General features: G+C 44.8%; 2 protein-coding genes and 1 long non-coding RNA gene across 3 annotated transcripts in view; 2 read left to right on the forward strand and 1 right to left on the reverse strand.

The window, feature by feature from the left end:
- The window catches only part of LOC309383578 (alpha-2-macroglobulin-like), a 76,573-nt gene extending 66,081 nt beyond the window's left edge, over positions 1–10,492 (forward strand). The window contains exons 31-36 of the mRNA XM_081936309.1: positions 4,330–4,457; positions 4,753–4,843; positions 6,330–6,398; positions 8,005–8,107; positions 9,727–9,768; positions 10,290–10,492. Of these exons, the coding sequence (XP_081792435.1) occupies positions 4,330–4,457; positions 4,753–4,843; positions 6,330–6,398; positions 8,005–8,107; positions 9,727–9,768; positions 10,290–10,315 (459 nt within the window). The 3' untranslated portion in view covers positions 10,316–10,492. The remainder of the gene's footprint in view (positions 1–4,329; positions 4,458–4,752; positions 4,844–6,329; positions 6,399–8,004; positions 8,108–9,726; positions 9,769–10,289) is intronic.
- LOC309383824 overlaps positions 1–18,617 on the forward strand; it is a 96,874-nt gene extending 78,257 nt beyond the window's left edge. Inside the window, exons 2-3 of the long non-coding RNA XR_014173926.1 lie at positions 17,212–17,321; positions 18,237–18,617. This is a non-coding gene — a long non-coding RNA (uncharacterized lncRNA). The remainder of the gene's footprint in view (positions 1–17,211; positions 17,322–18,236) is intronic.
- A 730-nt stretch (positions 18,618–19,347) lies between these two features.
- LOC309383750 (pregnancy zone protein-like) overlaps positions 19,348–24,842 on the reverse strand; it is an 81,343-nt gene continuing 75,848 nt past the window's right edge. Inside the window, exons 34-36 of the mRNA XM_081936590.1 lie at positions 21,718–21,820; positions 20,060–20,101; positions 19,348–19,539 (exon numbers count right to left, since the gene is read on the reverse strand). Of these exons, the coding sequence (XP_081792716.1) occupies positions 19,514–19,539; positions 20,060–20,101; positions 21,718–21,820 (171 nt within the window). The 3' untranslated portion in view covers positions 19,348–19,513. The remainder of the gene's footprint in view (positions 19,540–20,059; positions 20,102–21,717; positions 21,821–24,842) is intronic.

A 24,842-nucleotide genomic window follows, 5' to 3' on the forward strand; every position in this document is an offset into this window, starting at 1 on the left:
TACTATATATACTGTATTGAATGCGCCCTCTATGCTTTCTGGAATCTAAAATTTCCTTATCCTCGAAATGTTGCTCTCCTTCAATAAGAAGAGGAACAGGGGGTGAGAGTTGAGGTGGACGAATGGAAGAGATATGCTCTGGTTTCAGTAAGTTCACATGAAAAATGGGATAAATCCTCCGAAGGGTTTTAGGTAACTCCAACCTTACTGATACCGGATTAATGATTTTCACAATGGGAAACGGACTCACATATTTTGGACTCAGTTTCTTCTACTTTTGGGACATTTGTAGAAATTTAGTGGACAAAAACACCCTATCTCCAACTTGGTACTCTTTAGGCTTAGCCCTTGTTTTATCATCCTGCTTTTTGTGAGCATAGTGAGCTCAGGGTTTGCGAGTCATCGGCCAAAACTGTTGAAGCTGATCACTCCACTCGGACAAGCATAAAATTTGAGGCTTCTCTTGAGACAATTCAGGAATCGGTACAAAATCCTGGCCAAACACAACTTTTAAAGGGGTCATGCCAGTACTGCTATGTACTGAATTATTGTATGCCACCTCTGCATGTGGCAAAAGTTCAGCCCAGTTATCCTGTTGATAATTGATAAAGCACCGAAGGTATTGCTCCAGAACCGAGTTAGCCTGTTCACAAGTCCCATTAGTCTGTGGACGGTGGGTGGAGTTTACTCCCTGGGTGGAGCCAATCAATTTCAGGTACTCTTTTTAAAAGTGCGAGGTGAATTGGACCCCCCTGTCCGAAATAATGTGTTCAGGCACTCCATGTAGTCTATATACATGTAAAACAAACATTTTAGCCAATGGGTTCGCTGATGGGATCTTAGAGTAAGGCACAAAATGGACCTGTTTGGAGAACAGATTGGTGATTACCCAAATGATGGTATTTCCAAGGCTTTCTGGCAACTTGACAATAAAATCCATTGATATCTCTTTCCACGGGGTCCCAGGATGGGCGACACTTTGAAGGAGACCTTGGGGCTTCCCTTGTGATCTTTTTGTGGTGGCACAGATAGGACAACTAGCTATGTAGGACTCAATGTCTTTTTTCAGGGAAGGCCACCAAAATTGCCTCTTAATCAAATGCAAAGTTTTTACAAATCCAAAATGACCCGCCATTCTCGAGTCATGGGCCCATTGAAGGACAACAGTTTTTAGGCTGGCAGGAACATGCAGCTTAGCTCCCACCCAAGCCAGTCCATCTTTCGTGGTGCATTCATCAGAATGTTTTGTGAACCAGTCATCGGACTCGAGGCCTTTCTTAAGTTTGTCCATTAGGTCTGTGGTCACATCTAAGTCAATTGGGTCCTGGCTCCTAGTAACTGTTGGGGCAGCCAGGTTTTTAGCTGGAATGTCTGGATGAACTACGGTTGGTCTGGCGCTGTTGTATTGGGGAAGCCAATACAACTTGCTTAATGTCAGGCGTGCCTCCCTCAATAACCAAGAAAGAAAACTTCTAAATCCTTTGTTCATAGAATTAAAATACTTTTACTGGTTATGAAAAGATGGCAGTGAAAGTAAAGCAAGATCTGAGCCAGAAAGGCGCGAACAAGTACATATCAAACAATTTCCCAACCCCCTCCCCCCAATGATCCCCACCCCAGTGTCCAATCTGCAACTCTCTATGGCGTCATGTGGGTTGCATCGCCAGACAGCATCATTACGTTAGTATGCAGGACGGTTGGCCTTGACCAGTTCCAAACACCGGCCATCAGTATGCGCAGAAGATGGTGAGAAGCAAACTCCTTTTACCATACCACCACCAGTACCATTGATTCCTATCCCAAATACCATGTCCCCACCCCATCCCATTTCTATTGCAGCCGATAGCAAGTAAGCAAAGCAGAGGCTGACAGTACCTGTGTTTCCAAGCTGTTTCTCAAAGAGAAGGAAGCGGCCGGGGAGATCTTCTTCAAATGATCCCAGTCCAGAGCAGCATTGAAGCCCATTCCAGTCTTGGATGTGCCCGGACAGTATTGGTACTGTCATCAGGAAGGCGACGAATGGGACCACGTGTGCTGGAGGCTGAGGCTGCCTCAGCCTCCAGCACACGTGATCCTATTCCCCGCCTTCCTGAGCGCGCTCCGCCGGCTTGTGCTCCGCGGTCCCCAATAGTAGCTGCTTTTCAGTGCGTCTGGTGTTTAGGACATCCAGCTATCTACCTAAATGCCAGATGCACAGAAAAGCACTGAAAAGCACTTTGCCTCTAAGCCACTTCGTCTTGATGACGTCACCGCAGCTGCTGGGCGCGGACGGACGGAGGTAGCCAGAGCGGCGCCGAGGTGGTCTGGGCAGACGAAAGAGCGAGTGAGCGATGGAGGATCAGGCAGCCTGATCCTCGGTCGTTCGCCCGCCGGACTGCCTCGACTCCACTCTGGCTACCTCCGTCCATCTGCGCCAGATAGCTGTGGCGACGTCATCAAGACGAAGTCCAGCGGAGGCAGAAATGTTGTCGGCGCTCCCGGACTTCGTCTTGATGAAGAAGCCACGAAAGCGACTGGGGAACGACGAGAACCTTCCTACCTCTGCTGGACTTCGTGGACTCCTCGCGACTGCAATATGCGTCCAGAAGCGGCTTTTGTGGCTAATGGGGTTTGGGCTTCCAGCCCAACAGCCCCTGCCACTTCTGGACGTCTATTGCAGTCGCGAGGAGCGCGCAAAATACAGTGGAGGCAGGAAGGTTATTGGTGCTTCTGAGAACCCTCCTGCCTCCGCCGGTTGCCCAGCTGGCACCGCCCCATGTGCGCACCTGTAAAAGGGATGGGAGGAAATATATATTATTATTATTATTATATATTATTTCATGATGAGAGGTGAGGCTCTGCCTCCCCTGCCTCCCCTGACCGCACGTCCCTGGTTACGGGATGGGTGTCCAGGCCAGTGGCCTCCCGCTATGATGTGGCCGATTTCCATTACCGGTCTGCCCGTACCGGTGTGGACCAGAAGCAATCCACCTCTGTGTGGGAATGAATTTCCAGAGAAAAATTGTAGACTACAGGAACCAGGATCACTAATAGCCTTCTGAAAAGTACCAAAGACCTGGCTTTCCTCCCGAATATTAAGATAGGATGATGTGGACAAAAGGATTAATGATTGACTAGAAATTTAGCTTTGATACTAGATTTGAAATATTTATGGTTTTAATAGGTATATGTATTATACTGTTATATTATTGATGTTGTTCTAATTGTTGACTGGGAGCTGCGTAGTGTGTAAGATGGGGAGCTATAGAAATATTTTTTAAAATACATGATTTACACAAACTAATACAAAGTAAGAAAAATAAGAAACGAAATCAAAGAGAAAGCTAAAACTGCAAGAAAGAAAAAAGTAAAAGAAAAATAGAAAAAAATTAGAAAGAAGTTGCTTTTGAACTTTACAGCAGTTATATGTAAAACCGTAAATGCACCTCTTACTCCAGGGTTACAAGATAACTCTTTTCTTTTTATAATCTATCATGTCGAATCACCAAAACCATAGATTATGTTCATTTTTTTCTATTTCATTTGAAAAATAATAAAGGGATACAATTAAAGGGGAATGATGGCTCAGTGGTTAAAGATGTTGCGCTTGTCAGCTCGAAAACTGGTTCAAAAACTGAGCGCTGCATGATGGGGTGATTTCCCATTCTTCCCTCAGCTCCTGCCCACCTAGCAGTTCGAAAGTATGCAAATGCAAGTAGATAAATAGCTACCATTCAGCCTTCTGTGTGCTTCGGCGTATAGTCATGCTGGCCAAATGACCATGGATATGTCTTTGGACAATGCTGATTCCCTTGGCTAAGAAACTGAAATGAGCACTACCCCTAGAGTTGAACACAACTGTAAAGGGGAAACCTTTATGTTTACCTTTGCAAATAAATAATACAATAAATAAAAAGTCCATCAGGGGTTTCCAGTCAGCAATAAACATAGATATTTGTCTTTTCTCTGATCAGATAAGTCAATTTGGCCATCTTGGTAAATTCCATCCTCTTCACCAACCATTCCTCTATTATGTGGGGAGTATTTATTTATTTATTTCTTAGATTTTTAGACCGCCCCCTCTCCCTGAATCTTTCCATCTTTACGCATACAGTAATTTCACTGCAGTTACGATGTACAACAATAAAGTTCCATGACTTCTCCTCCGACTGTTGGTCCAAAGAAAAGCCTCTGGTCTCAATTGTATATTAATCTTTAAATCCTCTAGTTCAGTGTGTCTATTTGAATCCAGATTTTTCTCGCTTCTACATATGCCACTTGTTTTAAACCCACACATTCTTCTGTCACGGGAGCGTTGAACGTCCCCAAATGATGGTCTTTCTGTTCCAGACTGCCTTGAAATACAACGTCCCTTTAAAGCAAGAAGAGGCACCATTTAGGCTGGAGGTGCACACGGTTCCCGAGACTTGCACAGGAGACAAAGCTCACGTCACTTTTGACATTGCCATGAATGTCAGGTAATCTCTTTCTTGGATGGGTGCTGAGCCTTCCTTCCTTGAACAGATACAGGCCCATCTCCTCCAGGGATGGACCATGTCTGAGGGTCCGAAGGCTGCTACTCACCTCCCCTGCTTTCTGAAAGGCCAAAGTTCCGCACTCCAGAAGCTCCATTTAATGGCAACATTGGATGGAGGCCCTAAGGGCACGGCCAAGCTTTTATGAACCCACAGGCAGCATTTTGCCTTAAGCTGTCTACTGTATTCCTTGCTTTAAAATGAGTCACACGTCTTCTCTCCTTTCTTGGTTTCTCAGTTACATTGGCCAACGTCCGGTTTCCAATATGGCAATTGTCCAGATTAAGATGCTGTCTGGATACATCCCGGTGAAATCCAGTGTAAAGAAGGTATTTTTTTTTCCAGGTTCCCTTTTCCGATAAACCTTCAGTGCTGTATTTCTCCATGCAGGTAATTCTTGACCTACAACTGCGATCAACCTTAGAATTATGGTCGCAAGTTGTGCTGGTCACTAAACGGATCAACATTTGACTGCACCTAATTTTACAACCTTTGTTCTTTCTTTTATATCTATCTATCTATCTATCCATCATCTATCTATCTATCTATCTATCTATCTATCTATCTATCTATCTATCTATCTATCTATCTATGAATCTATCTATGTGTTGTATTTGTGCTGATAAATAAATAAAGGGCAAATATCAGCACAAATACAACACAAATATAAAAGGCAACATTAAAAATAAAAATAGGGTTTTCTGCCTGGATGGTTTTCTGTAATGAGCCGAAGGACAGAAAGAGGGAGTAGTGAGCTTCCTCCCATATTTGGGCATACCAGGAGTTGTAACACACACACATACATACATATGCTGGTTTTGTTGTATTCGGGTCTTTTCCCGTGTAGGATTTAGATTGTCTTTGCAGATAAGTCTTTTTTGCAAAGACAATCTAAATCCTACACGGGAAAAGACCCGAATACAACAAAACCAGCATACCTACACCCGTGAAAATCTACGAAAACATATATAATATATAAACATATATAATTGTTTTATCATAAAAAGATAAAATACAAAACAGAGATGTTTGAAAACAAATCAAACAAAAGAAAACAGAAGCACACATTCAACACTAATAACAAAATAGTGTACAAAAAAGGAGAAAAAAAGTCATCAAATAAATTTAGCATTTAACATGTAGGATCCACCCTAGATGGGCACTGAAAACGAAAAGCAGTAAATGCTCCCATTTTACAAATATGTGTGCATATATGTATGTATATGTATAAATATGTATCTTTTAGCAACTTTTTTTTCCTGATAAACATTCAGTGCATTATTGTCTGCAATTTGGGGTTGTTTGGTGGAAATCGGAAGTAAATGCTGGTTTCTGGTAAAAACCATTGTAAATCGTGGTCATAACCGTGGGATGCTTCACAGAGCCAGAAAGGCAGGTGGTTGCCAAGCACCTAAAATATGATCACATGACCACAGGTGGAAGGCAACCAGGTGGAGTGTCCCTGCAGAGTTCTGTCATAACCTTGAATGGTTGCTAAGCAACTGGTTGTACGTCGAGAACTTCCTGTAATTGGAAATGGGGATCAAGAATGCTAAATCAGATTTGTTGAATATTGATATTTTCCCCAATGAAAATAGCAGCTGCCATTCTTTCTCATGATATGAAATGCTGTGCCTACCCATCCAATCCAAAGTTAGCCACAACTTTGCGGTGGATTCTTTACTGAGCGGGAGGTTTAACTTGGTGACTTACAAGATCACTTCTAACTCTGTTTCTATGGCCCCCTAGTCCAACAGTATGACTATGAATGCTACTAAACCTCTTTCCGTTTTTCAAATGTTTCCACTCCTGAAGCTGGAAAAGCAAAGTCAAATCAAGAAGACTGAAGTGAACATCGATCATGTCCTGCTATACCTGGACGAGGTGAGTAAGGATAAGGAGCAGAGCCCAAAGAGGGGACAAGAGCATCCACTCAAGGGGATAAAATTGAAGGCAGGGCCCCTTCCTTTCTCCTTGTCCTTATTTTTCTGGGAAGCAAGGAGTTACAAGCTTTTTTTCAAGTGGCCGATACAATGTGCCACATACTCTACTTCTGGTCAATGGCAGCTTCTGCTCTCTACACAAAGATGTACACTTTGGGGCAGGTATATTTTCCTAGGTGAGTGTTTCTCAGCCTTGGTTACTTCAAGATGTATGGACTTCAAACCCCAGAACATCTCAAGCTGTAAGTTTGGTAAACCCTGTTCTATGTGAACAAATGGCAACTCTCTCATGTGTCATGGTGAGGTTTATTTCCACTACAACAGGGGTGTCAAACTCATGGCCCGGGGGCTGGATCCGGCCCGTGGGGTACTTAGCTGTGGCCCACAGGGCCACCCTGGAAACAGCAAAGGACCAGCCCACAGTGCCTCTACCAGGAGGCTGTCGCAGCTGAAAATGGAGCTTGGGTGCCCATTTTTGCTGGCAGAGCAGTTGGGCCACCACAGGTGCCCCCAACGTGAGTGACGTCAAGCTGGCAACACCCATCTTGGCCACACCCACCTTTCCCCCTGAGGTCAAGCACAACCCTGATGTGGCCCTCAATGAAATCGAGTTTGACACTCCTGCACTACATGAAAATATTTCTACTGGAATTCTTCCAATATTTAATAGACTTAGACTAAGGATGCTCAAGTGACTTTCATTTGGATTCTTGCAGTGAGCAGGTGGTGGGCTGGATAACCTCAAAGCTCTCTTCTAACTTCAGGATTTTTCGACTTCAGTCTGTTCAGGCAGAAAAAGCTTTAGGATACAAAGAAAAAGGAAAGTTGAAATTGGATTTTACAATGTCCATCGTTCCCCTGACAGTATATTTTAGGCCATCCCCTTTCAGCCCAAGGATGCTGAAAGAGGGTGGAGGTCTCCCTAGAGAACATAGAGATTTCTATTGCATTTCTGTAGAGATGTCCTGTAGTAGTGCTTGATTTCTCACTCCTATGGTAGACATGGTCAAAATACACCAGGCTTTTCTAGGATCCCTGCTAGTGTGAGATCTCCAATAGAAGGGAATGTATGTAGTTCAGGGTTCTAAAGATGGATGTAGCTCATGACCAGCTACCATATGTAACTCCGACCAAGCTAAATCCAAAAGCGCTACAGGATTCCTGGAAGTTTAGCATTCAGACAAATCAGCCTTCAACAGACACAGAAATGAAGCCCATTTATACATCATCCAGAAAAGACAATAGAAAGCTAAGAAGGAAACAAAATGACCAGAAGACATCCTCTCCAGTAGCCTACACCTAGATAAGCTGAAAACAATCAAGTAAAAAGCTATCCAAAAATACCCCTCCACCAACACAAGCTACTGGTAACAAATTCCACATCACTAAAAACAGGTAACAAATTCCACATCTCTAGAGCTGATGATGATACCGAATTAGGTATAACACAAACAACCAAGCTCAGAGAACAAAAAGGGCTCTACAATGTGTTGCCTGCAGAAGCTCTCTGTCTGGTTTGTAATCTCATAGTCAACTTTTCTCTGCAGGTACCCAAGACAGTCCAAACTTTCTCCTTTACAGTGGAGCAGGAGACACCCGTCCGGGGCCTGAAGCCTGCCTTGGTGAAAGTCTACGATTACTATGAAACTGGTGAGAAGGGACTTGAATGGTGGTACTCCAATCAGCTTGTTTAATTAATTATTCTTCAACATGTAGTTGCTCGGCATTTTTCCTTCCTTTTCCATTGGGAGATTTAGGGCTCAAAAAGGGGGAAAATTAACAGCTTTCAGTTTTGCTGAAGGTGGGCATGTATTTGGTCCTTACAGCAGGGGTTCCCAACCCCCTGGCAGGGACCCATTACCAGGCCATGGCCTATTCAGAGATGGGCTGTGTGAGCGGGCTGGCACGCATGCCCATGCGTAGAGCTCAACCAGCATGAGTGGCGGTTTGGCGCACGAGCACAAGTGCGTGCAACTTACCTCACACAAGTTAAGCTACGTGCGTGTGCACCCCAGGACACTGCTTACGTGGCCCGGTTCCCTTCTCCCCCGTTGCAAAGGTTGGGAACCGCTGCCTTAAAGCACTGCTTGGTGGGAAAAATCCATTAGAATCTTGGGGAGAGTTCAGGATTTTTAACGGAGACGGATTAAATTGTCTCTTGCACAACATTTGGAACTGCATGTAAAATTTGAGGACAACCATCCTCCCCAGGCTGGTTTGCATGTTGGGATTTACTCGGTTGTTTAACAACAATCTTGTGTTTCACAATCCAGCTCCGGCCTTTGCAGGCATCATGATTAAGTCCAAATCAACAAGGGTTGTTTGGCTGGGTGCATAGAAGTGGGACCCCAGGGAGGCTGAGCAGAACATAGCTTCTCTAGTCAATTCATCTATCCCGGGGAATGTTTATTTTTTTAGAAAAATGGAATCTCTGGGAATGGTTTGGAGCACAGGTGTCAAACTCACAGTGTCATGTTGTCATCAAGTGATATTTTGCAACGTTTTCCCCATTCACAGAGGTGGGGTGGGTGTGACCTGTGCATGACGTATCTGGCCCACAGGCCGCTTTGCAGAGAAGCGCCTGGAAGTGGGTGTGGTTATGTGTGTCAAAAAGTCAAGAGGGCAGTTGCGACTCATGACACCTCCATGTGGGTTGTGCTGCTTGTCTGCAACTACCGTATTTTTCAGAGTATAAGACACACCTTTCCCCCCCCCAAAGGAAGGTGAAAATCTGGGTGCGTCTTATACACTGAATACAGCATTTTTGGCCTCCTGAAACCCTCTATCCTTCACAAAAAATGGTGTGCAGAGGGTTTGGGAGTCCTGCAAAGTGCTCTTGGGGGCGTGGGAGGACAAAAATGAGCGACAAATGGGCCATTTTTTTGCTCGTTTCCCCCCCCCCCCAGCCCTTAGGAGCACTCTACAAGCCTCCCAAAGCCTATGCATGCCCTGTTTTTTGAAAAAAACACACGAGGTGTTCAGAGGGTTTGGGAGGCCTGCAGACTGCAAAAACTTTTTTAAAAAATTTACCTCTTCAAAAACTTGGTGCGTCTTATAGTCTGAAAAATACAGTACATTACTGAGTGGATCGTTGACCAAGATTTAACAGCATCCTGGGTTAGCTGCAGCTATTACTATGCATATGAAGCTGTACTTTGTACCCCTTGGTACTCCTGGATCAAAGTCCATATCCGGAATCATATGATGGAGATCAAAGTCTAGGAGAGACACAACTCAGCCCTGACACATTTTCCTTTTTTATGTTCCAGATGAATTTGCAACAGCCGAGTACACTGCCCCCTGCAGTACAGGTAAAGCATGAATGGAATGATTTACGACTCCAAACCATTTGGTGACTGGTCAAAGTTACAAAGGCATGGAAATCCCCGTGTTCATGTGATTAAAATTCGGACACTTGGCAACTGGTTCATACTTATGACAGTTGCGTTGTCCTGGGGTCACACGATCCCCTTTTGTGACCTTCTGGTGGACAAAATCAATGGGGAAGTCAGATTCACTTTACAACCAAGTTAGTTGCTTAACAACTGCAGTGATCCAGGTAACAACTGTGGCCAAGGAAGGTCGCAAAACTCACTTAACTCTGCTTAGCAACAGAAACCTGGGGCTCAATTGGGGTCGTACGTCGAGGACCATCTATTGTTACTTCTTCGGCTTCTTTCAGAATGACCATTTGTTCATTTAGTTTAAGCAAAATGGGGAGGGGTTGATTCCATTTGGGCATTATTCCTCCTGCCCACCTAAACTTTGTCTTTTTTTTTTAACCAACCTTTCCTACTTTCTTAATTACTTTCTAACTTATCTTTCATGGCAGATGATACCAAGGAAGTCAAAGCATAAGGATTCAGGCCGTGTTTCCTGGAACAGCGCATGCTTGGAAAGAAGGAATCTCCTGGAAACTAAGGCGGAATCTGATTTTATATACAAACATGTTAAATGCGCAGAGCCATCCAGAGCCATTGACTAAAACAGGTGGCTATAGAAACTGAATAAATGAATACATGTTTTCAGAATCAAGGCAGTGTCTTTGTTTTTCTTCTCATAGCTGGGCACTTTATTCATTATTTCCCAAAAGAGAATCAAATCTGTGTTTCCACCAGTACTGGCAGCAATGTGTGTGTGTGTGTGTGTGTGTGTGTGCACGCGTGCAGTGGTGAAATTCAATTTTGTTACTACTGGTTCTGTGGGACTCGCGTGTTGGGCATGGCAAGGGAAGGATACTGCAAAATCTCCATTCTCATCCCACTCTGGAGCCAGCCAGGGGTGATATTTGCAGGTTCTCCGAACTACTTAAAATTTCTGCTACCGGTTTTCCAGAACCTGTCAAAACTTGCTGAATTGTGTGTGTGTGTGTCTCTGTGTCTGTGTGTGTACCATGTTTTCCCCGAAAATAAGACAGGGTCTTATTTTCTTTTTTTTTCTTTTTTCTTATTGTCCAAATTTTATTGATTTTAGAAGTTTTACAGGGAAAAAGGGTTAAAAGGTTATAGAACATTTTGACAGCTACATCGTACGGGGGAGAGTTTAACACAAAATCATCAGTATGTTTCAATCATTTTGTTTTGTATCACTTCCATAAAGGTACATTGTAACAACAATTGCAATAATGTTTCAAATCACTTTTGTGATCTGAGTCTTGTAGTTGTCGCATCCTCCCCCCCGTCCACTGGCAGAGCCTCAGCCCCTCCCTCCTTTGTTTCTTGTGTAACATCTCCCATTTCACCTAAGAGAGCACTGTGTTTTTTAGTGAAAGCCTCTGCTTCCGCAACTGTGTTGATTCTAATTCTACTGCCCTCCCAGAAAATCAACATGCCTTCTGGTAACAGCCACCTAAACCAGACCCCATTATTGTATATTTTTTTTGCTAAGAAAGAATATTTCCTTCTCTTATCTCTTACTTTCTTTGGGATCTGTTTAAGAATGATTATTTCTTTATCCTTGTATTTTAATGGTCCTCCCCTTTGAGCTCCTAGAACCTCATCTCTTGTGGTTTTTCTAAGAAATTTAACATGAACTTCCCTTGGAACATTGTGTGCTCTTGCATAGGCTGAATTGATCCTGTAGATCAGGTCAATATCCCACCAAAGCTGTTGTTTTCTCTATTAATATATTCTGCTAACATTGTGGTCAAAATCTCCTTACGATCTTCATTCTCAACTTCTGGCAAGTTTTGGAACCTAAGGAAAAAAGACATCCTTTCAAATTCCATTTTTATCATATGATTTTCAAATTCTACATTCCCCCTTTGGATTGTCTTCCCAACCGCACCCTCCTCCAGGACACCTATCCTCTGTTCATTCCGTATGGTTTGTTGTTTCGTCTCTCTGAGATGATCATTTAAGTCCTGCAGTTGTTTTTTCATTTCATCCTGTCCCTTTAAGATGGATTGAAGCATCTGATGAATAGACAAATCCTTTGCACTCTCTTCAGGGGCTTTAGGTTGTAAAAAAGATCCCAGTTGTGACTGGTAAGCAATCGGGCTGGACGTGGAAGATGTCGGGGCCGATGAGGCCTTACCAGGCGGTAACTTCTTTGGACCCATCATGAGACTCAGAGATAGTTATTATTCTATACAAAGAAATAGTGTCTGTGGGAAAGCACAGCCAGTAGGGATCACCAGGCAAGCAAGTCCAAAGGAGAATAAATCGTCTGATACAAAACTAGAGCAAATAGGTGGGTCAAAATATTCCAAATCCAGGGGAAAAACGTATTTGAAGAGGCTCCTGGAGGTCTCGGAGGGGGGGGGGAATTAGTTCAAAGCCATAAAGTTTTCCAAGGGAGGAGTCTCATTCATAAAGACAAAGAAGAAGGAGGAAGTTAGCCATATTGGCTCAGCCAGTACAGGTGGTCAGGAAACAACAAGATCAAAGTTCCCATGCATAGTTTAGAGAAGAATCAGTTCAGCCATCCTTTCTCTTGCAGTTGTGGTCAAAAAAGAAAAATTTTCCCCATTATTTAAGGGAAGTGAAAGTAGATTTTAAACTTTCTCTCTCCCCCATAAAAGGGAGAGATTTTCCAAGTGCCGCTTTTCCAAGGGGGGTGGAAATTCCCTCCCCTCCAATCTCAACTCCTCCAAAGTTTGAAACAAAGTCCACCCCCAAAAAAACCCTGCAAAACAGTCAATAGAGTAAAGACAGTAAAAGACCTGGGGAGACCCCTCACCTCACCGCGCTTCAGCTGTTTCATTCAAATTGACCATTTCCTTCCAGCTGCATTCGGCGAAGCGCGTGATGGCATTCCGCGCACCCCCTACACTTTCCGGCTGCTGGGGCAAAGCTGGAGACACCCCCACGGCCGCCGACATTCCAGGAGGTCCCAGCGAGCCGCCCCTACGGCAGGGCGCCCCTCCAAGGCACCCTGTGCTCCCCCTAGACTTCAGGGAAGCCCACTGAAACAGCGAAAAGGCGGACGCACGCGACTGTCGCCTTTGGCTGCCGGAAGTAGTCCTTCGGTCTTATTTTCTTTTGACCCCCTGAAATAAGCACTTGGCCTTATTTTTGGGGAAGTCTTATTATTTTTGAGGTGCAGGAGGCATAGCTATACTGTTTATATAACAATATGTATGTGTCTGTCTGTCTGTGTGTATCTATCTATGTACAGTTCTCTCTCTCTCTCTCTCTCTCTCTCTCTCACACACACACACACACACACACACACACACACATATCTTAGGTTCTTTCTTAGTTTGTTGAAATAGCTGTCTTAAAAGTCTAAATCACTAGACCGACTTTGTTCAGTTGCCTACATCATTATGATGAATTCCAGTATGACTTGGTCACTCTCTCCCAAAGTTCCTGCCTCTTCAACCCCTTCTATCATTTCATCTCTGTTAATTAAGTCCAATAGAGCTGGTCCTCTAGTTTCCTCCTCTACCTTTTGTATGATAAAAGTTGTCGTCAGCCAGGAACCTATTCAATCCCCCACTCATGGCAGAGTTTGCTTCCCTGTTGATGTCAGGGCAGTTAAAGTCCCCTATTACTGCACTGGTGTTTCCTGCACATCTCAGCTAGCTGATTAGCAAAAAGTTCATCTATTGCCTCTGCTTGGTTGAGTGGTCTGTAATACGCACCTATAGCAATGATCTTTCTTTCCCCCTCAATATTCACCCAAATACTCTGAAGAAGGCTTTCATCCCTGATATCATGTATTTGTATGTGCCTCTAGAAGTTGTGAATGCCCCAACACTGGAAGTCTTTAAGAAGATGTTGGATAGCCATCTGTCTGAAACGGTATAAGGTTTGCTGCCTAAGCAGTGGGTTGGACTAGAAGACCTCCAAGGTCCCTTCCAACTCTACTATTGTATTGTATTGTATGTAGCTGTAGTCATTCTTTGCATACATACATACATACATACATACATACATACATACATACATACATACATACATACATACATATTTTTGTGCAGCTATAAAGGTAACCCCAACTGAGCCAAAATCTGTGTTGTTGTGAGACATTTGTTAAGTGAGTTTTGCTCCATTTTACAACATTTCTTGCCACAGTTGTTAAGTGAATCACTGCGATTGATAAGTTAGTAACACGGTTGTTAAGTGAATCTTGCTTCCCTATTGATTTTGCATGTCAGAAGGTTGCAGCAGGTGATCACATGACCTTGGGACACAGCAACGGTCATAAGTATGAACCAGTTGCCAAGCATCTGAATCTTTGATCACATGATCGTGGGGATGCTACATAGCTGGGGAAAATGGCCATAAGTCACTTTTTTCAGTGCAAGTGTAACTTTGAACAGTCACTAAATGAACTGTTGTAAGTCGAGGACTATCCGTAGTAATTTTTTACATACCTACATCTTTACATACTGTGCATACATACAACTATTGCTACTCTTTTGTTGGATGAATTTATTCTGAACAAATTATATCTTCCTAGTAATATATTATAATCATGGGCTCCATCTCATCAAGTCTGAGTGATAATAGCAGTTCATCCTCAGGTCTCAGGACAGTTTGTGCAGGTGGAGGATTAAAATTGACTTGAATTTCCAGTAAAACAGGTGATCAGCCTGTCAACGCAACCATGGAAGCCTGCCAGGTAGGGAGGGGGGAACCCAACAGATTTCCCCTAGGCTTTGCATTCTGGCCAAGGAAACTGTGGCTCTTGTGGAAAGAAGGGAGTTTTATGGAATGTAATTAGCAGAAGTTATCAGTGGACTTCTGTGTATTAAAGGCTAACAGCCCAGTTCCGCAGCCCTGGACAGGGAGAGGAAACCTGAAGCACATTCCAAGCCTGCCAAGGGAGCGGACCCGCTTCCTGGGCAGAGAGGCGCTTACCGCAACTCCTTCCCAGGTGGCGCGTCTCCCAGGCAGCGGCTCTTCCGCTTTCTTGCACTCCTGTGCTTGTGAAGACCAGCTGGCCGGTGTGCCTGAACTCGGAATAGCAATGGGTGATAACTCCATGTACCCAGAGTGATGGCTCTGTGTGCCACTTCTGGCAGGCGTGCCATAGCTTCACCATCAATGAATTAGAAGAATACTTTAATTTGGAAAAATCCAATCTTCATCCACCTTTGCTTATGTCTGCGCAAGGCAGGGCAAAGATGTAGCTAATCCGAGAGCCTCCCAGTGGTGGGATTCAAAAACATTTTGGCTATGCTTTGAAAACTGTGCTTAGCTTCTGCTAGATCAAGGGGTTTGTGCAGGTTACCTGCTGCACTTGATGTCATGGTAAGGAAAGATCCTTAAACCTGTGCTCCATTCTCTCTGCTTCGCGATGGGTTTTTTTTTTACCTGCACATGCACTGAATGGAGCAATGAAAGGATGGACTTTGGGTTTTTGTTTTGTTTTTTAAGCCAGCTGAAATCAATAAGACTACCCCCAGCTGGCAGTTTCCCAACAGCACTTGTGTGTCAGCCAAAGAACTTGGGGAGAATTTATTTTTTCAGGGCTTGCCACTTCAGATCTGTTGCACACAACTCTACCTTCTTCGATTAAAAAAATCATTAAAAACTGGAGATTTGGGGGGACAGACACCTCTCTGTAAAAGATTTGGAGATTTTTCATAGCCAACATAATAGAAGCTAGCATAGGGTTTGCGTCACACATCACTTTCCACTCCCGTTTCCAAGGGACACACGGACGGTTCACAAGCAAACTCAGAGAAGCCTTTGGAGGCAACGTAGAAGGGATAGCAGTAGCCCTTAAGACTTATATACCACTTCACAGCGCTTGACAGCCCCCTCAAAGCAGTTTACAGAGTCAGCCTATTGCCCCCAACAATCAGTCCTCATTTTACTGACCTCGGAAGGCTAGAAGGCTGAGCCAACCTTGAACAAGTCAGGATCGAACTGCCAAACTGCTGGCAGTCGGCAGAAATAGCCTGCAGTATTACATTCTAACGACTATGCTACCACAGATGCATATACAATACAATACAATAGTAGAGTTGGAAGGGACCTTGGAGGTCTTCTAGTCCAACCTCCTGCCTAGGCAGGAAACCCTATACCGTTTCAGACAGATAACTATCCAACATCTTCTTAAAGACTTCCAGTGTTGGGGCATTCACAACTTCTGGAGGCAAGCTGTTCCACTGATTAATTGTTCTAACTGTCAGGAAGTTTCTCCTCAGTTCTAAGTTGCTTCTCTCCTTGATTAGTTTCCACCCATTGCTTCTTGTTCTACCCTCAGGTGCCCTGGAGAATAGTTTGACTCCCTCTTCTTTGTGGCAACCCCTGAGATATTGGAACACTGCTATCATGTCTCCCCTAGTCCTTCTTTCTCTTAAGCTAAACATACCCAGTTCCTGCAACCGTTCTTCATATGTTTTAGCCTCCAGTCCCCTAATCATCTTTGTTGCTCTTCTCTGCACTCTTTCTAGAGTCTCCACATCTTTTCTACATCGTGACGACCAGAACTGAATGCAGTATTCCAAGGGTGGCCTTACCAAGGCATTATAAAGTGGTATTAACACTTCACGTGATCTTGATTCTATTCCTCTGTTGATGCAGCCTAGGACCGTGTTGGCTTTTTTGGCAGCTGCTGCACACTGCCTGCTCATATTTAAGTGGTTGTCCACTAGGACTCCAAGATCCCTTTCACAGTTACTACTACTGAGCAAGGTACCACCTATACTGTATCCGTGCATTGCGTTTTTGTTGCCTAAATGTAGAACCGTACTCTTTTCACCATTGAATTTCATTTTATTAGATAATGCCCAATGTTCAAGTTGTATCTTTGTACATGTATCTTTTAAAAAGTCAAGAGGGCAGCCATGATCGTGAGATGGAAGACCTATCCCTTTTCAACCTTCAACACTCCTAAGAAAAGCGGGGGGGGACTTCAATTGCAGAAACACAACCCCCATTTTTGATTTTCTTGGCCTCCTCTGTGGAAACTTCAGATTATATTGAGAAATAGTGGTAGACAAATTTTTGAGAAGGTGCCGCCGTTTTTGTATGCATTTTCAAACCTCACTTCTGGATTTCTTAAAAGTATCTAGGGATTCCTGGGGACAACCGACAGCCGTGATGGCGAACCTATGGGACGCGTGCCACAGGTGGCATGCAGAGCCATTTCTGAGGGAACGTGAGGCGTTGCCCTGTCAGCTCCAGCGCACACTGGCCAGCTGATTTTCGGCCTTGATTTTTGGCCTTTTTTCTCCTCCAGAGCCTTCTTAGGGAACGGACTTGTGAGAATAGGGATGAAATCCTAGTTATTTGAGTAAATTGGTTGAGGTTATTTGAGGAACCTGATAGACTCCATTTTGAATATCTGACTAGCCAGCAAGCTACTCTGGAAAATGACAGCATGGAGCCAAAATCAGAAAGTTGCAGTGACCTGACCAGAAATAGCCTGATGGGAGTAACAGGACATGGTTTGCAGGGAGCCGGTAATGATCTTCTTGTTTAGTTGTGGGAAAGCGAGGTCCTTTGGGGCTTCTGAATACGTATGTTACTGGGGTTTTTTTGGAACATTTGAGGGATTTCCATGCAGTTTTCACATTGTTTTGTTTTGCACGCAACTGTATTTTTGTATCCAAGTTATGACACATTTGATAAGCCATTTTGTGTATTTAAGGTGCGCCTATGTACCTTGTATTTGTGTGGGAATCCACTTGCGCAAGTGAGATAAACTAGATGCTTTTTGTTGATCTTAGTCTCCTTGACCATTTCTTTGATATGTAGAAAATATATCTGGGATATTTTTCTCACAGGACCTCCGGTTTGCGCATTCGGCTGTTGTCACCACCCTGAAGCCTCTAGAGGGCGAAAAACTACCCAATGCACAAACCGGAAGTCTATTCCCAAACTTTTGGTTTGAATGTTGGGCCATATTTCTCCCTCCCCAGGCTCCTAGAAGGCTTCTAGAGCCTGGGGAGTGCAAAAAACAGACCTACCGGGTCTACCACAAGTAGGAAAATGGGCTGTTTCTGGCCCCCAGAGGGCCTCTAGGAGTGCGGGGGAGGCCGTTTGCGCCCTCCCCAGGCTCCAAGAAAGTCATGCGCACATGCGCAGGGCAGTGAGTGGGGGGGTCACACACGCATGCACAGGGGGCACGGCATGGGAGGGAATTAAATTATGGGGCTGGGCAAGCGAGCACACGTGATAGCGAGCGAGCGCGTACTTTTGGCACCCGAGGTGAATAAGGTTCTCCATCACTGACTTAAAGTATCGTTGAATTATGACCACAGTGCAGCCCAACATTTCCATTGCTAAGCTAGTTAGTTGTTAAGTGGGTTGTGTCCCGTTTTGCAATCTTTTTTGCAAGTTGTTAAGCGAATCGTGCAATTGTTAAATGACTCTAGTTTTCCACCATTGACTGTGCTTATCGGAAGCCGGCTGGGAAGGTCGCAAATGGTGATCCTATGATCCCAGGGCAATGCAACTGTCGTGAATATGAGCCAGAGCACCTGGATTTTGATCCTGTGACCGTGGGGATGCTACAACCATCATAAGTGTGAAAAATGATCATATCACTCTTTTCAGTGGCATTGTAACTTCGAATGGTCACTAAATGAGATGTTGCAAGGATTACCTGTAAAAGAATCGCAGTGTCAGAAAAGAGAGAAACAATTATACTGGCAATATCAGCATAAATATATTTGAGAAGGTGCCACTCTCTTTGTAAGCTTCTTCAAGCCTTCTGGATTTCTTTGAAGTACCTGCAGAAGCCTGGCAACAGTGTGTGTGTGTGTGTGTGAGAGAGAGAGAGAGAGAGAGAGTGAGAGAGAGAGAGAGAGACAGAGAGAGAGACAGAGACAGAGACAGAGACAGAGAGACAGAGAGAGACAGAGAGAGAGAGAGAGAGAGAGAGAGAGAGAGAGAGAGAGAGAGAGAGAGAGAGAACTGTACACAGATAGATAGATACCCACAGACAGACAGACACATGCATATTGTTATATAAACAGTACAGCTACGTCTCCTGCACCTCAAAAATAATAAGACCTCCCCAAAAATAAGGCCAAGTGCTTATTTCGGGGGGGTCAAAAGAAAATAAGACCCTGTCTTATTTTGGGGGAAAACATGGTACACACACACACACACACGCACACACACACACAAACAAACACACAATTCAGCAAGTTTTGACAGGTTCTGGAGAACCCGTAGCAGAAATTTTAAGTAGTTCAGAGAACCTGCAAATATCACCCCTGGCTGGCTCCAGAGTGGGGTGAGAGTGGAGATTTTGCAGTATCCTTCCCTTGCCATGCCCAACACGCGAGTCCCACAGAACCAGTAGTAACAAATTTGAATTTCACCACTGCACGCACGCACACACAGACACACACACACACACACAAACACACACATTGCTGCCAGTACTGGTGGAAACACAGATTTGATTCTCTTTTGGGAAATAATGAATGAAGTGCCCAGCTATGAGAAGAAAAAGAAAGACGCTGCCTTGATTCTGAAAACATGTATTCATTTATTCAGTTTCTATAGCCACCTGTTTTAGTCAATGGCTCTGGGTGGCTCTGCGCATTTAACATGTTTGTATATAAAATCAGATTCCGCCTTAGTTTCCAGGAGATTCCTTCTTTCCAAGCATGCGCTGTTCCAGGAAACACGGCCTGAATCCTTATGCTTTGACTTCCTTGGTATCATCTGCCATGAAAGATAAGTTAGAAAGTAATTAAGAAAGTAGGAAAGGTTGGTTAAAAAAAAAAGACAAAGTTTAGGTGGGCAGGAGGAATAATGCCCAAATGGAATCAACCCCTCCCCATTTTGCTTAAACTAAATGAACAAATGATCATTCTGAAAGAAGCCGAAGAAGTAACAATAGATGGTCCTCGATGTACGACCCCAATTGAGCCCCAGGTTTCTGTTGCTAAGCGAGTTAAGTGAGTTTTGCGACCTTCCTTGGCCACAGTTGTTACGTGGATCACTGCAGTTGTTAAGCAACTAACATGGTTGCAAAGTGAATCTGGCTTCCCCATTGATTTTGTCCACCAGAAGGTCACAAAAGGGGATCGGGTGACCCCAGGACACCGCAACTGTCGTAAGTATGAACCAGTTGCCAAGTGTCCGAATTTTAATCACATGAACACGGGGATTTCCATGCCGTTGTAACTTTGACCAGTCACCAAATGGTTTGGAGTCGTAAATCATTCCACTCATGCTTTACCTGTACTGCAGGGGGCAGTGTACTCGGCTGTTGCAAATTCATCTGGAACATAAAAAAGGAAAATGTGTCAGGGCTGAGTTGTGTCTCTCCTAGACTTTGATCTCCATCATATGATTCCGGATATGGACTTTGATCCAGGAGTACCAAGGGGTACAAAGTACAGCTTCATATGCATAGTAATAGCTGCAGCTAACCCAGGATGCTGTTAAATCTTGGTCAACGATCCACTCAGTAACGTACTGTATTTTTCAGACTATAAGACGCACCAAGATTTTGAAGAGGTAAATTTTTTTAAAAAGTTTTTGCAGTCTGCAGGCCTCCCAAACCCTCTGAACACCTCATGTGTTTTTTTCAAAAAACAGGGCATGCATAGGGTTTGGGAGGCTTGTAGAGTGCTCCTGAGGGCTGGGGGGGAGCAAAAATGAGCAAAAATGGCCCATTTTTCACTCATTTTTGCCCTCCCCAGCCCCCAGTAGCACTTTGCAGGCCTCCCAAACCCTCTGCACATAATTTTTTGTAAAGGGGATTCGGTTTCAGGAGGCCAAAAATGCTGTATTCAGTGTATAAGACGCACCCAGATTTTCACATTCCTTTGGGGGGGGAAAGGTGTGTCTTATACTCTGCAAAATATGGTAGTTGCAGACAAGCAGCACAACCCACATGGAGGTGTCTTGAGTCACAACTGCCCTCTTGACTTTTTGACCCACATAACCACACCCACTTCCAGTTGCTTCTCTGCAAAGCGGCCTTTGGGCCAGATACGTCATGCACAGGTCACACCCACCCCACCTATGTGAATGGGGAAAACATTGCAAAATATCACTTGATGACAACATGACATGGTGAGTTTGACACCTGTGCTCCAAACCACTCCCAGAGATGCAATTTTTCTAAAAAAAAAAAACATTATTCGGGATAGATGAATTGACTAGAGAAGCTATGTTCTGCTCAGCCTCCCTGGGGTCCCACTTCTATGCACCCAGCCAAACAACCCTTGTTGATTTGGACTTAATCATGATGCCTGGAAATGCCTGAGCTGGATTGTGAAACATAAGATTGTTGTTAAACAACCGAGTAAATCCCAACATGCAAACCAGCCTGGGGAGGATGGTTGTCCTCAAATTTTACATGCAGTTCCAAATGTTGTGCAAGAGGCAATTTAATCCGTCTCCGTTAAAAATCCTGAACTCTCCCCAAGATTCTAATGGATTTTTCCCACCAAGCAGTGCTTTAAGGCAGCGGTTCCCAACCTTTGCAACGGGGGAGAAGGGAACCGGGCCACGTAAGCAATGGCCTGGGATGCACACGCACGTAGCTTAACTTGTGTGAGGTAAGTTGCACGCACTTGTGCTCGTGCACCAAACCGCTACTCATGCAGGTTGAGCTGCAAGCGTGGGCATGCGTGCCAGCCCGCTCACACAGCCCATCTCTGAATAGGCCATGGCTTGGTAATGGGTCCCTGCCAGGGGGTTGGGAACCCCTGCTGTAAGGACCAAATACATGCCCACCTTCAGCAAAACTGAAAGCTGTTAATTTTCCCCCTTTTTGAGTCCTAAATCTCCCAATGGAAAAGGAAGAAAAAATGCCGAGCAACGACGTGTTGAAGAATAATTAATTAAACAAGCTGATTGGAGTACCACCATTCAGTCCCTTCTCACCAGTTTCATAGTAATCGTAGACTTTCACCAAGGCAGGCTTCAGGCCCCGGACGGGTGTCTCCTGCTCCACTGCAAAGGAGAAAGTTTGGACTGTCTTGGGTACCTGCAGAGAAAGGTTGACTATGAGATCACAAACCAGACGGACAGCTTCTGCAGGCAACACATTGTAGAGCCCTTTTTGTTCTCTGAGCTTGGTTGTTTGTGTTATACCTAATTCGGTATCATCATCAGCGCTAGTGATGTGGAATTTGTTACCTGTTTTTAGTGATGTGGAATTTGTTACCAGTAGCTTGTGTTGGTGGAGGGGTATTTTTGGATAGCTTTTTACTTGATTGTTTTCTGCTTGATTGTTTGTCTGGTATTAGTCTCAGCTTATCTAGGTGTAGGCTACTGGAGAGGATGTCTTCTGGTCATTTTGTTTCCTTCTTAGCTTTCTATTGTCTTTTCTGAATGATGTGTAAATGGGCTTCATTTCTGTGTCTGTTGAAGGCTGATTTGTCTGAATGTTAAGCTTCCAGGAATCCCGTAGCGCTTTTGGATTTAGCTTGGTCGGAGTTACATATGGTTGCTTGTCATGAGCTACATCCATCTTTAGAACATGGAACTACATATATTCCCTTTTATTGGAGATCTCACACTAGCAGGGATCCTAGAAAAGCCTGGATGTATTTTCACCATGTCTACCATAGAGGTGAAAAAACAAGCACTACTACAGGACATCTCTACAGAAATGCAATAGAAATCTCTATGTTCTCTAGGGAGACCTCCAACTTCTTTCAGCATCCTTGGGCTGAAAGGGGATGGCCTAAAATATACTGTCAGGGGAAGGATGGACATTGTAAAATCCAATCTATCTGGAGATTTCAAGCTTCCTTTTTCTTTGTGTCCTAAAGCTGTGGGGTCTCTTTTTCTGCCTGAACAGACTGAAGGCAAAAAATCCTGAAGTTAGAAGAGAGCTTTGAGGTTACCCAGCCCACCACCTGCTCACTGGAGGAACCCAAATGAAAGTCATTTCAGCATCCTTAGTCTTATTTATTAAATATTGGAAGAATTCCAGTAGAAATATTTTCATGTAGTGCAGGGGTGTCAAACTCGATTTCATTGAGGGCTGCTTCAGAGTTGTGCTTGACCTCAGGGGGAAAGGTGGGTGTGGCCAAGATGGGTGTTGCCAGCTTGACGTCACTCACGTTGGGGGCACCTGTGGTGGCCCAACTGCTGTGCCACCAAAAATGGGCACCCAAGCTCCATTTTCAGCTGCGACAGCCTCCTGTAACCCTCTGCCAACAAAAACAGAGCTCAAAATAACCATGTCCGGCTTCCGACCCGGGCACAGCACTGAGACGGCCTTGGTCGCATTGGTTGATGATCTCTGGAGGGCCAGAGATAGGGGTTGTTCCTCTATCCTGGTCCTATTAGATCTCTCGGCGGCGTTCGATACCATCGACCATGGTATCCTGTTGCGCCGGCTAGAGGGGCTGGGAGTCAGGGGCACCGTTTTACGGTGGTTTGGCTCCTACCTCTCTGATCGGACGCAACGTGTGTTGGCAGGGGAGCAGAGTTCGACCCGGAGGCCACTCACATGTGGAGTGCCACAGGGATCGGTGCTCTCGCCTCTCCTGTTCAACACATATATGAAACCGCTGGGCGAGATCATCCGTGGTTTTGGGGTGGGATATCATCTGTATGCTGATGATACTCAGCTATACATTTCCACCCCGAACCACCCCAATGAGGCTGTCGAAATGATGTCCCGGTGTCTGGAGGCCGTACGGGTCTGGATGGATGGCAACCGACTAAAACTCAACCCTTCCAAGACGGAGTGGCTGTGGCTTCCGGCCTCCCGGTTCAACCAGGTGCTTCCATCTCTGGCCATTGGGGGCGTCCAACTAGCCCCCATGGAACAGGTGCGCAATTTGGGAGTCCTCCTAGATGCCCGGCTGTCCATGGAGGACCATGTAACAGCCGTGGCAAGGGGGGCGTTCCATCAGGTCCGCCTGATGCGCCAATTGCGCCCCTTATTGGACCGGGATGCCCTACGCACAGTCACCCATGCGCTAGTGACGTCTCGCCTGGATTACTGCAATGCTCTCTACATGGGGCTTCCCTTGAGATGCACTCGGAGACTACAGTTGGTCCAGAACGCGGCCGCGCGGGTGATTATGGGGAGGACTAGATACTCCCCTGTAACACCTCTCCTGCGCGAGCTGCACTGGCTTCCTGTGGTCTTCCGAGTGCGTTTCAAGGTTTTGATTATGATCTTTAAAGCGCTTCATGGCATAGGGCCTAGTTACATGCAGGATCGCATCCTGCCCCACACATCCCTACGACCGATTCGCTCACACAGAGAGGGACTTCTCCGGGTGCCGTCCGCCAAACAGTGTCGGGGGGCGACACCCAGGAGCAGAGCCTTCTCTGTGATGGGCCCAGCCCTGTGGAATGACCTCCCCCGTGACATCAGGATTACGTCCGATCTCCGCTCCTTCCGTGTACAGCTGAAGACCCACCTCTTTCAATTATCTGGCCTGGCTCAATCGTAATTTTTCTCTTATTCCTCCTAACTGTTTTTTAAATTGTTTTTAAACGTTAAATTTTTAATTACATATTGAGTTCTTACAATTGGGGTATTTTAATGCTAATTTTAACTGTCTATATGATGTAATTTGTTACCTCCTCCGTGTCCGTGTCCGTGTATGTGTATATGTGTTTGGTATGTATGTATGTCTATTTGTTTTTTATACATTTTCTATGTTTTATATGCTCCATTGTACGCCGCCCCGAGTCCTACTTGGAAAGGGAGCGGCTGATAAATTCAATTTATTATTATTATTATTATTATGTGCAGCCCTCCCAAGCTCCACTTTTGCTGGCAGAGGCACTGTGGGCTGGTCCTTTGCTGTTTTCAGGGTGGTCCTGTGGGCCACAGCTAAGTACCCCATGGGCCGGATCCAGCCCACGGGCCATGAGTTTGACACCTCTGTTGTAGTGGAAATAAACCTCATCATGACACATGAGAGAGATGCCATTTGTTCACATAGAACAGGGTTTACCAAACTTACGGCTTGAGAAATTCTGGGGTTTAAAATCCATACATCTTGAAGTCACCAAGGCTGAGAAACACTGACCTA

Source organism: Natrix helvetica, assembly GCF_964273705.1.
Source record: "Natrix helvetica genome assembly, chromosome: 1".
Lineage (NCBI taxonomy): Eukaryota > Metazoa > Chordata > Lepidosauria > Squamata > Natricidae > Natrix > Natrix helvetica.